Source organism: Mesoplodon bidens (assembly GCF_964165515.1).
Source record: "Mesoplodon bidens genome assembly, chromosome: 13".
NCBI lineage: Eukaryota > Metazoa > Chordata > Mammalia > Artiodactyla > Ziphiidae > Mesoplodon > Mesoplodon bidens.
This window is the reverse complement of record NC_138169.1, coordinates 36,112,165-36,128,212: the sequence shown is the minus strand read 5'-3', so window position 1 is coordinate 36,128,212 and position 16,048 is coordinate 36,112,165. Positions and strand designations below refer to the sequence as shown.

Here is a 16,048-nt window from a genome sequence, read left to right as displayed (position 1 = left end):
GCTCAGTAGTTGTGACTTGTGGGCTCTAGAGTGCAGGCTCAGTAGTTGTTGTGCACGGGCTTCGTTGCTCTGCGGCATGTGGGATCTTCCCAAACCAGGGCTTGAACCCTACATTGTCCCCAGCATTGGCAGGCAGATTCTTAACCACTGCGCCACCAGGGAAGCCCTGTAGATGTATTTCTGATGTATTTGTGGGGAGGAAGGTGATCTCTACATCTTACTCCTCTACCATCTTGAAGGTCCTCCCGCAATAGGAGACTTCACTGAAGATGCCAACCTCCGCAAGAACTAGAGGTGCAGAGGCATTTTTTTAATTTATTTTTTTACACAGCAGGTTCTTATTAGTCATCCATTTTATACACATCAGTGTATATGTGTTAATCCCAATCTCCCAATTCATCACACCACCACCCCCACCTGCCGCTGCTTTCACCCCTTGGTTTCCGTATGTTTGTTCTCTACATCTGTGTCTCAATTTCGACCCTGCAAACCGGTTCATCTGTACCATTTTTCTAGGTTCCACATGTATGCGTTAATATACAGTATTTGTTTTTCTCTTTCTGATTTACTTCACTCTGTGTTACAGTCTCTAGATTCATCCACATCTCTACAAATGTCCCAATTTTGTTACTTCTTATGGCTGAGTAATATTCTATTGTATATATGTACCACATCTTCTTTATCCATTCGTCTGTCGATGGGCATTTAGGTTGCTTCCACGACCTGGCTATTGTAAATAGTGCTGCAGTGAACATTGGGGTGCATGTGTCTTTTTGAATTATGGTTTTCTCTGGGTATATGCCCAGGAGTGGGATTGCTGGGTCATATGGTAATTCTATTTTTAGTTTTTTAAGGAACCTCCATGCTGTTTTCCATAGTGGCTGTATCAATTTACATTCCCACCAACAGTGCAAGAGGGTTCCCTTTTCTCCACACCCTCTCCAGCATTTGTTGTTTGTAGATTTTCTGATGATGCCCATTCTAACTGGTGTGAGGTGATACCTCATTGTAGTTTTGATTTGCATTTCTCTAATAATTAGTGATGTTGAGCAGCTTTTCATGTACTTCTTGGCCATCTGTATGTCTTCTTTGGAGAAATGTCTATTTAGGTCTTCTGCCCATTTTTTCATTTTAATATTGAGTTGCATGAGCTGTTTATATATTTGGGATTTTAATCCTTTGTCCATTGATTCGTTTGCAAATATTTTCTCCCATTCTGTGGGTTGTCTTTTTGTCTTGTTTTTAGTTTCCTTTGCTTTGAAAAAGCTTTTAGGTTTCATTAGGTCCCATTTGTGTATTTTTCTTTTTATTTCCATGACTCTAGGGGGTGGATCAAAAAAGATCTGATTTATGTCAAAGAGTGTTCTTCCTATGTTTTCCTCTAAGAGTTTTATAGTGTCTGGTCTTACATTTAGGTCTCTAATCCATTTTGAGTTTATTTTTGTGTATGGTATTAGGGAGTGTCCTAATTTCATTCTTTTACACGTAACTGTCCCGTTTTCCCAGCACCACTTATTGAAGAGACTGTCTTTTCTCCATTGTATATCCTTGCCTCCTTTGTCATAGATTAGTTGACCATAGGTGCGTGGGTTTATCTCTGGGCTTTCTGTCCTGTTCCATTGATCTATATTTCTGTTTTTGTTCCAATACCTAACTCTCTTGATTACTGTAGCTTTGTAGTATAGTCTGAAGTCAGGGAGCCTGATTCCTCCAGCTCCGTTTTTTTCCCTCAAGACTGCTTTGGCTATTTGGGGTCTTTTGTGTCCCCATACAGATTTTAAGATTTTTTGTTCTAGTTCTGTAAAAAATGCCATTGGTAATTTGACAGAGGTTGCATTGAATCTGTGGATTGCTTTGGGTAGTATAATCATTTTCATAATATTGATTCTTCTAATCCAAGAACATGGTATATCTCTCCATCTGTTGGTATCATCTTTAATTTCTTTCATCAGTGTCTTATAGTTTTCTGCATACAGGTCTTTTGTCTCCCTAGGTAGGTTTATTCCTAGGTATTTTATTCTTTTTGTTGCAGTGGTAAATGGGAGTGTTTCCTTAATTTCTCTTTCATGTTGTTCATCATCAGTGTATAGGAATGCCAGAGATTTCTGTACATTAATTTTGTATCCTGAAACTTTACCAGATTCCTTGATTAGCTCTACTAGTTTTCTGGTGGCATCTTTACGCTTTTCTATGTACAGTATCAAGTCATTTGCAAACAGTGACCGTTTTACTTCTTCTTTTCCAATTTGTATTCCTTTTATTTCTCTTTCTTCTCTGATTGCTGTGGCTAGGACTTCCAAAACTATGTTGAATAATAGTGGTGAGAGTGGACATCCTTGTCTTGTTGCTCATCTTAGAGGAAATGCTTTCACTTTTTCACCATTGAGAATGATGTTTGCTGTGGGTTTGTTGTATATGGCCTTAATTATGTTGAGGTGGGTTCCCTCTATGCCCACTTTCTGGAGAGTTATTATTATAAATGGATGTTGAATTTTGTCCAAAGCTTTTTCTCCATCTGTTGAGATGATCATATGGTTTTTATTCTTCAATTTGTTAATATGGTGTATCACATTGATTGATTTGCATATATTGAAGAATCCTTGCATCCCTGGGATAAATCCCACTTGATCATGGTGTATGATCCTTTTAATGTGTTGTTGGATTCTGTTTGCTAGTATTTTGTTGAGGATTTTTGCATCTATATTCATCAGTGATATTGGTCTGTAATTTTCTTTTTTTATAGTGTCTTTGTCTGGTTTTGGTATCAGGGTGATGGTGGCCTCATAGAATGAGTTAGGGAGTGTTCCTTCCTCTGCAATTTTTTGGAAGAGTTTGAGAAGGATGGGTGTTAACTCTTCTCTAAATGTTTGGTAGAATTCACCTGTGAAGCCATCTGGTCCTGGACTTTCATTTGTTGGAAGATTTTTAATCACAGTTTCAATTTCATTACTTGTGATTGGTCTGTTCACATTTTCTGTTTCTTCCTGGTTCAGTCTTGGAAGGTTATACCTTTCTAAGAATTTTTCCATTTGTTCCAGGTTGTCCATTTTATTGGCATAGAGCTTCTTGTAGTCTCTTAGGATGCTTTGTATTTCTGCAGTGTCTGTTGTAACTTATCCTTTTTCATTTCTAATTGTATTGATTTGAGTCCTCTCCCTCTTTTTCTTGATGCGTTTCGCTAATGGTTTATCAATTTTTGTTTATCTTCTCAAAGAACAAGCTTTTAGTTTTATTGATCTTTTCTATTGTTTTCTGTGTTTCTATTTCATTTATTTCTGCTCTGATCTTTATGATTTCTTTCCTTCTGCTAACTTTGGGTTTTGTTTGTTCTTCTTTCTCTAGTTCCTTTAGGTGTAAGGTTAGATTGTTTATTTGAGATTTTTCTTCTTTCTTGAGGTAGGCTTGTATAGCTTTTATTTTTAAAAGGTTATATTTCTAAAACAAGTTATAAAAACAAGTGTTCCAAAATGGAATTTATGTGCCTTAAAAACCTTTAGGCATTTTCCTTTTAGCTTGTTAATTATAACATCTGAATGTTTGCTATAATTTATTATTTGTTATCACTTTTAAGGTTAAATATTTGTATTTCTGAAGATTTTATATTGTAAAATTCAATCTAAAGTGCATGCTTATACAGTCTGAAGGAGTCAGTAGATAACATTTGAGCACTAAAATTGAGTTTATATAAAAGAGAAATAATTACTTTTGGCTTACCTTTTGTGGCAGTTCTGTTTTGGATTCTCAGAATTGCATTAAAACGTGTGTAGGGCTTCTCTTGTGGTGCAGTGGTTAAGAATCCACCTGCCAACACAGGGGACACGGGTTTGAGCCCTGATCGGGGAAGATCCCACATGCCACAGAGCAATGCGCCATGCGCCACAGCTACTGAGCCTGTGCTCTAGAGCCCACGAGCCACAGCTACTGAGCCCACGTGCCACAACTACTGAAGCCCACATGCCTAGAGCCCGTGCTCCACAACAAGAGAAGCCACCGCCCTAAGAAACCTGTGCACCTCAACGAAGAGTAGCCCCTGCTCACCACAACTAGAGAAAGCCCATGTGCAGCCACAAAGACCCAACACAGCCAAAAATAAATAAATAAATAAATAAAATAATGTTTTTTAATGTGTGTATATGTTCTCAATAAGTGTATAAAAAAGATCAGCGTATTTTTCACTATAGAATAGAACTAAACATGGAGCCTATCCTTTTTAATCCTAAGGGATTTAGTTACTAAAATATCAAAAGGATTATATTTTAAGGTTTAAAAGAATAATTTCTCACGAGACTTTGTCAGGCAGTAATGTGAATGCTCCTAAAAATGACACTGAAAACAAATTTGACAAAACATGAAAGCTATGTGTTTTCCTCAGAATCTTAATCAACTTAATATTTTGCTTGTGTACTAAATAGTTATATAATGCCATGAAAGAAAGCTCACCTGTATTTGATGATGGACAGCCTTGGGGAGAAGAAACTGAAGATGGAGTTATGTATAATAAGGTACCTTACATTACTGTAAACATTAGAGTTATCTTAATATTAAATAAATGTGTTATTATTGAAATTGATATATTCTTTTGTAGAACTTGGCTTTTTGCTTCCTGAAAAATCTGCTAAAACTGATTTTTGGAAATATTAGTCAATGGAATTACTCTTGAAATCACATTGTAGTTTCCTAAAAGTAACTAGGAACAGAAATTTGTAAATTTTAAGTAGGTTAAAAAAGCAATGCAGTTAGAATTACATCATAATGTTATTGTTATATGTACAGATGTAATAGTTCTCTTTCTCCCCTATCTTTTATAATGAAGATATCAATACTGGCATCATTATTGTAATATAGTATTTTGTCAACACAAAGCCTGAAAGACTGGGTCTTTAAATAGATGGCATGTAGGTTTTTTGTTTGTTTTGGCTTTTTAGTTAGGCATATTGCATTTAAGAGTTTCCACTTCCAAAAGTGATTGAGATAAAAGTAAATAGATGGTCTAAATTGGTTCCCAAACCATCCTGTATTGGAGCCTTAACTAACCCTATTAAATAAATAACCCTACCCTATTTCCTAAAATACATAAATTTATATATCCAAAGGGAGCAAACACCAACTCCTAGGAATAAATTTATAGTATTGAGATTAAACATTAATGTCCCCTAGCATATATAGGTCCTATAGCATATATAGGTCCTACTATGTAGGACCCTAAAGATTAAAAAAAAAAAAAAATTCTCTGTTCTTCACTCTTTGGAGCATTTGTCATAAAAAGAAAGTGGAAATAACCTCAGCTTCATCTTTTATTACTACCTGGGAAATAGTTCAAATAGAAAGGTGTATCAACTGACTGGCATGGTAGTGTTGCTTTTTTTTTTTTTCAAACAAAAAATATGATACCCCGTTACTACTTCATCAGTGATCCTTGCTGGAGAAGCAGCTAGGAAGCCTTTGATCCTCTTGAGAGAATTCTCTTCCCATGTTGCAATATGTGTACTAGACTAGATTTATTTGTGCCTCAGTTCTCACCCAAATAAAAGTATAATACCTACTAAATGACTAAATATTAAATTTATTGATATTCATCCTAAATGTTAAAACAGTAAAATTCTTCTTGCTATTTTAGCTGTTATTTCAGATGACGATATATAAAGAAGCACTTGGGAAATTATAAAGTGCTATTTTTATTATTTTAATTTTAAAGTAAAAATTAATTTTAAATTTAATTAAAAAGAGTTATCAAAGTATCCAACTTCATCAGATTCTGAGCCTCAGCTTTGTAGATCTAGAAATTCAATTTTTTTTTAACCTGCAAAATCACAATTGAGCAAACTTAAGGAAACGTTCACTCTTACCAAATTCACCTCTGAAGAAGAATAAAAATGTATTAATTTACCACCAATGACACATCTTTCCAGTTACAGAAATACTCATACTCCCTATTCAGGGCACCCCTTCAGTATGAACCAAGTAATAAGAAGATTGCTTAGTAAGCAGAGAATCAGCACAAAGGGAATTGGTTTATCTTGAGGGATGTGTACTTAATCTGGCTTTGGAAAATTCTGATCAGCCATCCTTGCCTCCTAACAAGGTACACATCTTCAGTAAGCAAAACACCTCAGAATTGCAAAATAGAGTATTATTTCCTCTTGGATAAATATTAAGAGTACTAATAGTCTACTGTTTAGGTCTCTACTAACCATGCCATGTTTTAGCGTGAAGTTACAATGTAAATTATAGCCTTTATTAATTATGTTCTGGTTTTCACAACTAGATCTTGTCAGTTTAATTAGACTTAAATGGTCAGCAATTCATTTAAATTTTTAATTAGTTGGATTATCCCTAAAGGTGCTCAAGTTTGCATTTTATGTTGAATTATATTTATTAATAAGCTTCTTTGTCTAACCTTCTCAAAATTCTGAAGATATGGGGGTTTTTTTAACCATTTACTAAGTATCACCTTTATCCAAATTGAAGTATTCTTTTCATCCTTATTATTCACTATAGAAGTAGCAGACTGAGTAAATCTGTGCGTCATAATTAATGATATTCCCTAGGTTTGTATCTCATTTACAGGAGTTCATGTAACCACTTAGTGTTCCTGACTTTTATTTCTTTAATTCAAATTTAAATTTCTACTTAGAAAAGTTGAAATAAACTAAATAGAGAATCATGGCTTTGTTTTTAAATCTGCTTAACCCAATCAGTTGTTTTTGGACTACACCATAAAATGCTATGAGAGTTTCATGACTGGTGCCGACAGCTTTGAAGAGATTAATGCAGAGTTGCAGTCCAAGCTGAGTAAGTGTTCTCATTCCTAGAGTGCTTGCTTTGGGTGATTTAACTTTGCTCAAGGAGTTATAGCCTATCTTACTATGTCTAATGTAAATGCGTTTAGATGCCTCCTAATTTTTATCATAACTGTTTCTTTGGTGGAGAGGAGAAAAGGTTAAGCAGAAAGAATACTGGTGTTGGAGTCAGACCTGAGACATGACCCCTTACTGGCTGTGTGACATTAACAAACTACTTAACCTGTCTAACAAAGTTTTGCAGGATTAGGTGGCCATGTTTATAAAATGTCAAATGTGCTACCCGGAGCACACAATATAATCAGCAAATGTTATTCTTCCTGGGGGATGATATCCCTGTGATATCCTTGCTTTATTATTTTAGAAATTAAAGTACTGGTTAGTCAAAAGATCTATGGTCTCTTTCAAAATTTATGTCACATAGTTAATGGGCCATGATATTTCCAAAGAAAGAAATTATTTTTCCACTTAGCTAATCTAGTGACACTCGGTATTTACTGGCTAACTTTAAAATATTCCAGAGTATTATTTTACATTGTTGTTCCTTTTTTTTTTTTTTTTTTTTTGCGGTACGCAGGCCTCTCACTGTTGTGGCCTCTCCCGTTGCGGAGCACAGGCTCCAGACGCGCAGGCTCAGTGGCCATGGCTCACGGGCCTAGCCGCTCCGCGGCATGTGGGATCTTCCCGGACCGGGGCACGAACCCGTGTCCCCTGCATCGGCAGGCGGACTCTCAACCACTGCACCACCAGGGAAGCCCTGTTGTTCCTTTTTTGTAATAGTCTTGTATATAAAATGCCAGAGTGGTAGGTAAAATAGATAAGTTTAAGATGTGTAAAGCGATCCTCCAAAGACTATGGAATCAATGAAAATAGGAGATCACCCTGCCACTATTAGCACAAAAAGTGAAAGCATTCTCTTTTGTTTCCATGGGATATACTTTCCTGAAGAATATGCAGGACAGGGACTTCCCTGGTGTTGCAGTGGTTAAGACTCTGCGCTCCCAATGCAGGGGGCCTGGGTTCGCTCCCTGGTCAGGGAACTAGATCCCACATGCATGCTGCAACTAAGTTCACATGCCACAACTAAGGAGCCCATGAGCCGCAACTAAGACCCAGCGTAACCAAATAAAGAAGTAAATAAATATATTTTTTTTAAAAAGCGGGACAATTTCAGCTTGTCCACATGAGAAGGGGAGCAAAGAAAATGATCTTGTCTTTTTTTAAAAGAGGAAAATTCATAGTGATCTAACACTGAAAGCATCTTTGCTTTGATATTGTGTTATAATTAATTAAGCATATAAATTATATTCATTTATTCAAACAATATTTATTATATACGTACTGTATGCCAGCCACCATGTAGGCACCAAGGATACAGTAATGAATAAGAGGTAAAAATCTCTGCCCTTATGAGCTTACCTTCTATTAGAGACAATAATCAAATGAACAACTATAAGTCAAATGGTGATAAGTGCTCTGGAGGAAAATGAAGTAGGATAGGGAGGTAGAGAGTGCGGTGGACCAAAGGGAAGGGTTGCAGTTTCACAGACGGTAGGATGTCCTTCAGTGGGATGTTTTGAGTAGAGACTAGAGGAAGTGAGGGAGAGAGCAATGGTAAAAACCTGGGGGAGAATTTTTTAGGCAGATTTGAGACCTTATGAAGTTTCTGGGTTTTTTTCTCCAGAGGATTTATTTAATGTAGATGCTTCCAAGCTGGAATCATTAGCAGCAAAAAACAGAGCATTGAATGAACAGATTGCAAGATTGGAACAAGAAAGAGAAAAAGAACCGGTTAGTAAACATACTTATCTTCAACAGGCTTATACACTTACTTATACTACTGGGTCTCCTTGGACAACACCAGCTGTTTCTTTATCTATTTTTTTAAAAAAATACATTAACAAAATAAGCTTCTTAAAAGTTAATTTTTTTTACATAGGACAGAACTCCTAATGAAAACATGTTTGGTATCCCTAGAGCTTTGTTTTCCCTTGTGATCTATCAGTCTTGGACTAATAGTGTTCAGAATATGATGAAAGAGTCTTACCTATTTACATAAGACCAAAAAGATCTTTAGAACAAGGTCCACATGTTATATACCTCTAGGGAGCACTACTTACAAGAGGCCCTGAGTTTTGTAGTTAGTGGAAAGAGAATGGTAATAAATGGGTTTATATAATATATTGTATCCAGAGGTCTTTCTAAAAGCTAAATGATAATATCCAGATATCTAATTTTATTTTGTGTTTAATATTGCGGAAGCCCCTAGACTGTTCTGTAAAATAACAGATTTTAAATGTTTGTTCTTTTTCATTCTGGCCCTGGACTTTTTCTGTCCCAAACTGATTTCCGAAAAGTACGTACATCTTCTTAATTGGGTAATAACAGTAAGCTACCATTTTAGTTCTTTTGACTCCCTCTAAAAGTGAAAAGGAAACTAATTTACCTTTCTCTAAGATGAATTTAAATAATATTGCTTTAACTTTCAAGTAAAGTATGGCATCATTATTGACGAGAATAACTAATCGCACTTTCTCTTCTTTTAAAGAATCGCCTAGAGTCATTGAGAAAACTGAAAGCTTCCTTACAAGCAGATGTTCAAAAATATCAGGCATACATGAGCAATTTGGAGTCTCATTCAGCCATTCTTGACCAGAAATTGAATGGCCTTGATGAAGAAATTTCTAGAGTAGGTAAGCACAACTAATGCTGAAAGAGGTCATTCAGACCAGGATGGGCACCTGTGTGGGACTTATCACATGTAGAGACAGCTTTGTCATCTGTATCTTTTTTGCCTCTAATGGTAATGTATCAGGCAACCAAGTTTTTAGTGACTTATGTATTAGTTTTCTGAGGCTGCTGTAACGAATTACCACAAACTTGGTGGCTTAAAAAAATGGAAATTTATTCACTCACAGAAGGCTAGAGGTCGGAAATCCGGCAGGGCTACACTTCCTCCCAAGACTATGTGGGAGAATCCATTCCTTGCTTCTTCCAGCTTCTGGTATCTGATGACATTCCTGAGATTGTGGCCCTGTCACTCCAGTCTCTGCCTCCATCCTCACATTGCCTTCTGTGTGTGTCTCTCTCTCTCTTCTGCCTATGTTAATTTCTCTCTGCCTTTATCTTTTAAGGACATTTATGATGGCATTTAGGGCCCACCTCGATAATCCAGGGTAATCTCCTCATCTCAAAATACTTAATCATATCTGTGAAGACCCCTTTACTAAATATGATAATGTTTACAAATTCCAGGGATTAGGACTTCCTATCTTTGGGTGGTCATTATTCAACCTACTACACCTTCTAACATGTTGTCAGACACCTGTTTTTTTAAAGCCAGAGGGACCTTATCTAAGAACACAAGCTGCCTGAATATAAATATATCTTCTATTCCACCTTGTAATTAATAAGCCAGATTTTTAAATCTCTGCTGGCCTCAGTCTGCTATATTTGCCTTATCCTCTATCACCACCTCCTAAGCTACTCAGCAGCTTAAGTTGATTGAAAATAAGATGGAAAGATGCTAGTACTATAAAAGCCCAACTAAAAGAAGCTCGTTTATATCTGGTGTGCTCCTAACTTTGTTTTCATAAACACATATGGATCTTAATCATAAAACCCTGAAAATACTGTGACACATGAATTGATTGATGCTTCTGTGGTGCCAAAAGGAGATCGAAGAAAGATATCTACACATCACAGAGCCATTGGCTGGCAGTTTACAAAATAAATAACTATATGGACCTACTATACTATTTTCCCAGGCCTCTACCTGCTTCAATTTTATTCTTTTAGGGTTTTACAGGCTGTATCTGTGTCATGTAGGAATTATGTAGATAGTCCTTAGGATATTTGATTTAGTTCTTAGTCTATGGAATATTGATCATCTGTCAAAAATCAAGGACAATAATTATCTGGAGTATTTGCTAAATTGTTTTATTTTTTTCCAAATAAGTCTGATTACATATATTAGCTTTGCTGTAAACCAACTCTTTAAATAGTTTAAACTTGACCACTAATGTTTGTTCTCCATGACGACAAGGAGCCATAAACTAATTTTTTATTATAGCAATGTTTGTAATTCAATTAAATCAATATAATATTAATAATTTATTTTCCTTATTGGTATTTAATCTAGAGAATTTTTGTCCTTCCCACTTTTCTTCTGAGACTTTTTTTCCAGTAATTGCAAACTGGGTAGGAGAGAGAGAAATACTTCAGCAATCATTTGCCATTGCACAGTGATTTAGTTTGAGACAATAATTGATAACTGTTAACCTAAAATATTTTATTCTGAATTTTTTTAACTTTCTTGATTACTTAAAGTCATTCATGGCCAAGAGTGTGAATGAGACATATATAACTCTATAGATATTGTATATTGTGGATTTTTTGTGCCAATTCCTGTTAATAAATGAAGTTTTACTTAAACCAACTATTAATTCATTTTGAGCTCAGGTGTGGAGCTTCCCAACTACAGTACTACAATACAACTGAGTTATAACAAAGCTGAGATTTTGATCCTCTCAGCCCTCAGGATGATTTCCGTGACCCCTTTGGTCATGAGCATCCTCATCCATTTATCCCAGCCTGCTTAAAAATACTGTCATATTTTTTATAAGCTATGAGTCATAAAATGTTGGCATCACTGTTCTAAAGAACACCAAATATTTTAAATTTGATAACTTTTCTTCCCCTTTCATGATCATTTGCTGTTTGTATGTACCATCTTCTCTTGGTACAGTATCATCGTTCATGATTACAAATTTTGGTAAAGCAAGAACCTAACCACTATGGTTGCTTAATATCTTATGAAACCATTGAAAATATCAGTGAAATAAGAATAAACTGATGTATGTTTATATAAATATTTTTTGTTTGTGAAAAACTTGTGGCTTTTCTGTGGCTTTTCTGACTTTTTGCAGAGAATCATGTAGGAGTATTAAAAGCATTTTAACTGAATAGTAGCAGACTATCTGTTAAGTCTAACAATTATTAATCATAATCATTATGTGTGGAGGTCAACTCTATTAAATAACGGCATCACTTTATTTGTAGGAATTGAAGGAACTTAACAAATTTTTTCTTTTTCAATGCAGAACTAGAATGTGAAACAATGAAACAGGAGAATTCTCGACTACAGAATATTGTTGATAACCAGAAGTACTCAGTTGCAGACATTGAGAGAATAAATCATGAAAGAAATGAATTGCAGCAGACCATTAATAAATTAACCAAGGACCTAGAGGCTGAACAACAGCAGTTGTGGAATGAGGAACTGAAATATGCCCGAGGCAAAGAGGCGGTATGTCATACCATTCCCAGAGTGGCACCTCATTCAAACTTACATTTGTAAAAGTCTATCCCAGTTAAGGACAACTGAGTGGGTAGAATAAATTGGCTAAAGAGGTAAAATTTTTCAGCATCGACATTTTATTAAAAACACACTCATCCCTTTATGTCAGTTCAATAACAGCCCTATTTCTCTGTCATTTTTAAGGTAGCCTGTATTTTCCAATAGTGAACCAAGAAGTGAGCAAAGAAGTCTCTAAGGCCATGAAAATAATTTTCATAAATCCCAAGCCTTTTATTCCATAAGTGGATATGAGTCACTTCTTCATTTACCTCCTCACTACTTAAACATTTATTTAACATCTGCTGTGTGCCACTTACCATGATGGGCGTAGAGCGGAGATAAAAAGATATAGAAGCTTAAGAAACTTCCATTCTAGTTGATATTTTTCTGCCATGAGATCAGACCTCCAATAGATGTTTGCACAGTGTACTGAGGGAGCATATAGTACACCTAACCAAGATTTTGGTGTGCATGGTGTGGGGAGATGGATGGAGGTAGATTTTAGAAAGGCTTCCTTGAAGACGTACACCTGAACTGAATTGGGAAGTATAAGGGAGAGTTAGCATGGCAAGGCTAGGGGAGCCAGCAAACAAAGAAGTCTGTAGGAAAGCTCAGGGAGAAAATAGCATGGTGCACTCTGGTACCCTAAGGTTTTCGTATGGCTGGAGCTTAATAACAAGGGATAGGAGCATGTGCAAAAGATGAGACTCAAGGATAAGCAGAGACCAAGTGGTGAAGATCCTTTTCATGTTTAGAAGTTTGAACTTTATCCTGAAAGCTCCAGGAAGCCTTTAAAATTTTTAAACAGATAAGATCACATTTCAGAAAGATCTCATTTTTGGTAATGTGAAAAATGGGTAGAAGGGAGCAAACCCGTCAGATAAGTATCTGTGGCAGTAAGGTAGTAGAAATAACAAGCTGAATTGTAGGTAATGCTATTGGAGATTCATCTGTGCTCCCTCATACTCCTGACCTGGTAATCTCTGTCCCCGTGTATTAAGGAGAAAAATATACATTTATAAGAAATAGGCTGTTGTGGTGATCCCAAAAGTCTTTGAACCTAGAATTTGGTAAACCTGTGTTAGCCCTGGATTTGCCACCACATGTTTCTGTGACCTCAGAGTGTCCTCTGACTTCTCATAGCCTCAGTTTCCTTATTTATAAAATAAAGTGTGGTTAGACTAGGTCGGAAACCTGAAATGTCACTTAAACAGTTATTAATATATTTTCTCTCTCAAGCACCGTGTGGGAAAGGGGAAGTTACGAGTCTCTGGACTTAGGCAAATTCTATTTAACTAGCTAAATCTAGCTATATGAATGCTATGTTTGATTTGGAGGATCAGGCTGAAAGGAGGAAGTTATCTGGGAAGTGGGTAAGCAGTGGCCTATGAGGGGCAAGAGTAGGGCCATGGACAGTGAGAAGAAAGCCTTAGGGTACTGAGTAGGAGAGATATTAAAGAATGGTAACAGAATGCAAAAGGCCAACATAAACATTCCACCCATTACCTTTGTTTCTAGACTGATTTTTATTCCACATGCCACCTCTGACTGGTTAGTATATTTTCTCTCTCAAGCACTGTGTGGGAAAGGGGAAGTTAGTGTCCTTCTGGAGCTCTTTGTTGAGATAGACATTGAGGCTGCATCTAGACTCATCAGGAAAGAGTGTGATGAGTTTTCACTGTCTGAATTAGCTGAGGGAAGGAGAAATGTGCCACATGTTTGCTCTCCCTGCAGTTAGGTGTGATAAAGTGCATGGTCTTGAGAAAGCTGTTTTATTACAGAAATAAAATCCTAGTGAAAAACAGAAGAAACTACCCCTGTGATCATTTACTGTAAGGACAAATAGACCTACATACTTTAGTTGTACCTAGAGAGCTGCTATAGTAGTTGAAATGATTTCCTGATTTATTAATAAGGAATCTTAAATTTAACATATAAGTAGTATTGCTTTTGAGAGCTGATAAATTTTTGGAAATTGCAAATTATTTAATCAGATTCCAATAAGTACTTTTGCCATTTCATTCTTTCAAAGTATTCAATTTTATGGGTGGATAACAGCAATGAGAAACTAAGTATGTATTACATGGAGAAAGCAGTATGAAAATAAATTGCCTAGACTCTGCAAATTCATTTATTTAATCAAAAACTAGGTACTGTATGCCAAGTACTGTTCTAGGTGTTGGGGATGCAACTGCTTTCATGGAGCATACTTTCAAGTAATGGAGATGAGCAAATAAATAATATATGTCAGGTAGTAATAAGTGCTATGAAGAAGAGTAAAGTAAGAGGGTAGAGAAATTGGGGGTGTTATATTAGAGGGAAAGCCTTTCTGATGATGTAATTTGAAAAGAGCCCTGAACAAAGGGAAGGAGACCAGGAAATGTGGAACGTATTAGTAAAATATTTTTATCAAAACAGTTGAAATAATATTTTGAGACTTAAGTGACTACATTTCTCTAATTTTGGATAAATGAAATATTTTGTACATTGGCAAAACTAAGTTTGTTTTCATTTCATAATTTCTCTGGTACTTTAAAAAGTAAATTTTAGTTAATACCTAAACATGGACTTTTATTCCAAACTCTTTGTCAGATAAATTGAGGAACAGTAGTATATTACTGACCAATTAATTATGGTGTTAAAACTATCCTACAATTTAATGTGAAAAAAATCTTTCATTCTTTATATTTTAAAACTGCCATTCTTACTACTAAAAATACTAAATTATAAACTACTAAAAAAATAAATTATAAACTACTATAAAAATACTAAATTATAAACTACTAAAAAACACATAATTTTGTGTAAAACTGCCAAAAAATGCCAATTGTAAACCATATGGAATGGGGCTCTGGGTTTTTTTAATGTTTGTTTTTGTGTTCTCTTCTTACAGATTGAAACACAATTAGCAGAGTATCATAAGTTGGCTAGAAAATTAAAACTTATCCCTAAGGGTGCTGAAAATTCCAAAGGTTATGACTTTGAAATTAAGTTTAATCCTGAAGCTGGTGCCAACTGCCTTGTCAAATACAGAGCTCAAGTTTATGTACGTAATCGTGAGTACTTCACAAGGTTTTTAAATGATAGGGTTGATGTCTGGCTCATAATATTTATAAGTAACAATTTAAACTTTAGAATGTCCATAGTTCAGGACTGAACATAGAAATACAGCACTGAAACTTTTTATCTTCTTCTCTCTTAGTAGTAGACATCTGCTCTCTATTGTACCTTACTCTCCAAATTATAAAGCCTTGTCTTTCTCGCTACATACTTTACCTATTCAACTATCCAATAAAAGATATGATTACATATAAAATAGACGCCAGAATTATAAAGACAAAAATGACCTGATACTTGCTCTCAAGTTGCTACTAGTCCCCTCAGGGGAGAAAGACATAAAAATAAATGCTATATATGTGCTTTATTAGAAGCCTTTACAAGGTATGGTAACAAGATCAGTTCTCAGAATTGAGAGAAAAGTCCCCACAGAGATGGTGAACCTGGAATGAAATCTTCACAGATGAGACGTTTATGAGGGTGGTCTGTGGAAAAGTTTCAGGCACAAGGACGCACATGAAGGCATGAGATATAATAGAGCAGTAAGTAACACCAGGAGTCAATAATGAGAAAACTGCACATAATTTTCAAATATAGTCAAAGGTGTAATTTGGGGAAGAAAAATGTTAATTTCAACTTCTCAATTATTCACAGATTTTAGTATTTTAGTGACCCCCCAAAAAATGTCAGTTTTCAAAATAGTTTTTAATAGAAGCATGTCAATAAAAGTCTAAAGCCATGCATTTTTTTCCCCTTAGAATCACTCATTTATCCCATAAATTATTTATTGAGTACATACTACGTTCCATACCCGCTAGATGCTGGAGATAAA

The 16,048-nt window shown here is 35.6% G+C and overlaps 1 protein-coding gene across 1 annotated transcript in view; it reads left to right on the top strand.

The window, feature by feature from the left end:
- NDC80 (NDC80 kinetochore complex component) overlaps positions 1 to 16,048 on the top strand; it is a 68,420-nt gene that overhangs the window by 26,276 nt on the left and 26,096 nt on the right. Inside the window, exons 7-12 of the mRNA XM_081253336.1 lie at positions 4,413 to 4,502; positions 6,699 to 6,792; positions 8,485 to 8,591; positions 9,349 to 9,493; positions 11,903 to 12,108; positions 15,053 to 15,205. Of these exons, the coding sequence (XP_081109462.1) occupies positions 4,413 to 4,502; positions 6,699 to 6,792; positions 8,485 to 8,591; positions 9,349 to 9,493; positions 11,903 to 12,108; positions 15,053 to 15,205 (795 nt within the window). The remainder of the gene's footprint in view (positions 1 to 4,412; positions 4,503 to 6,698; positions 6,793 to 8,484; positions 8,592 to 9,348; positions 9,494 to 11,902; positions 12,109 to 15,052; positions 15,206 to 16,048) is intronic.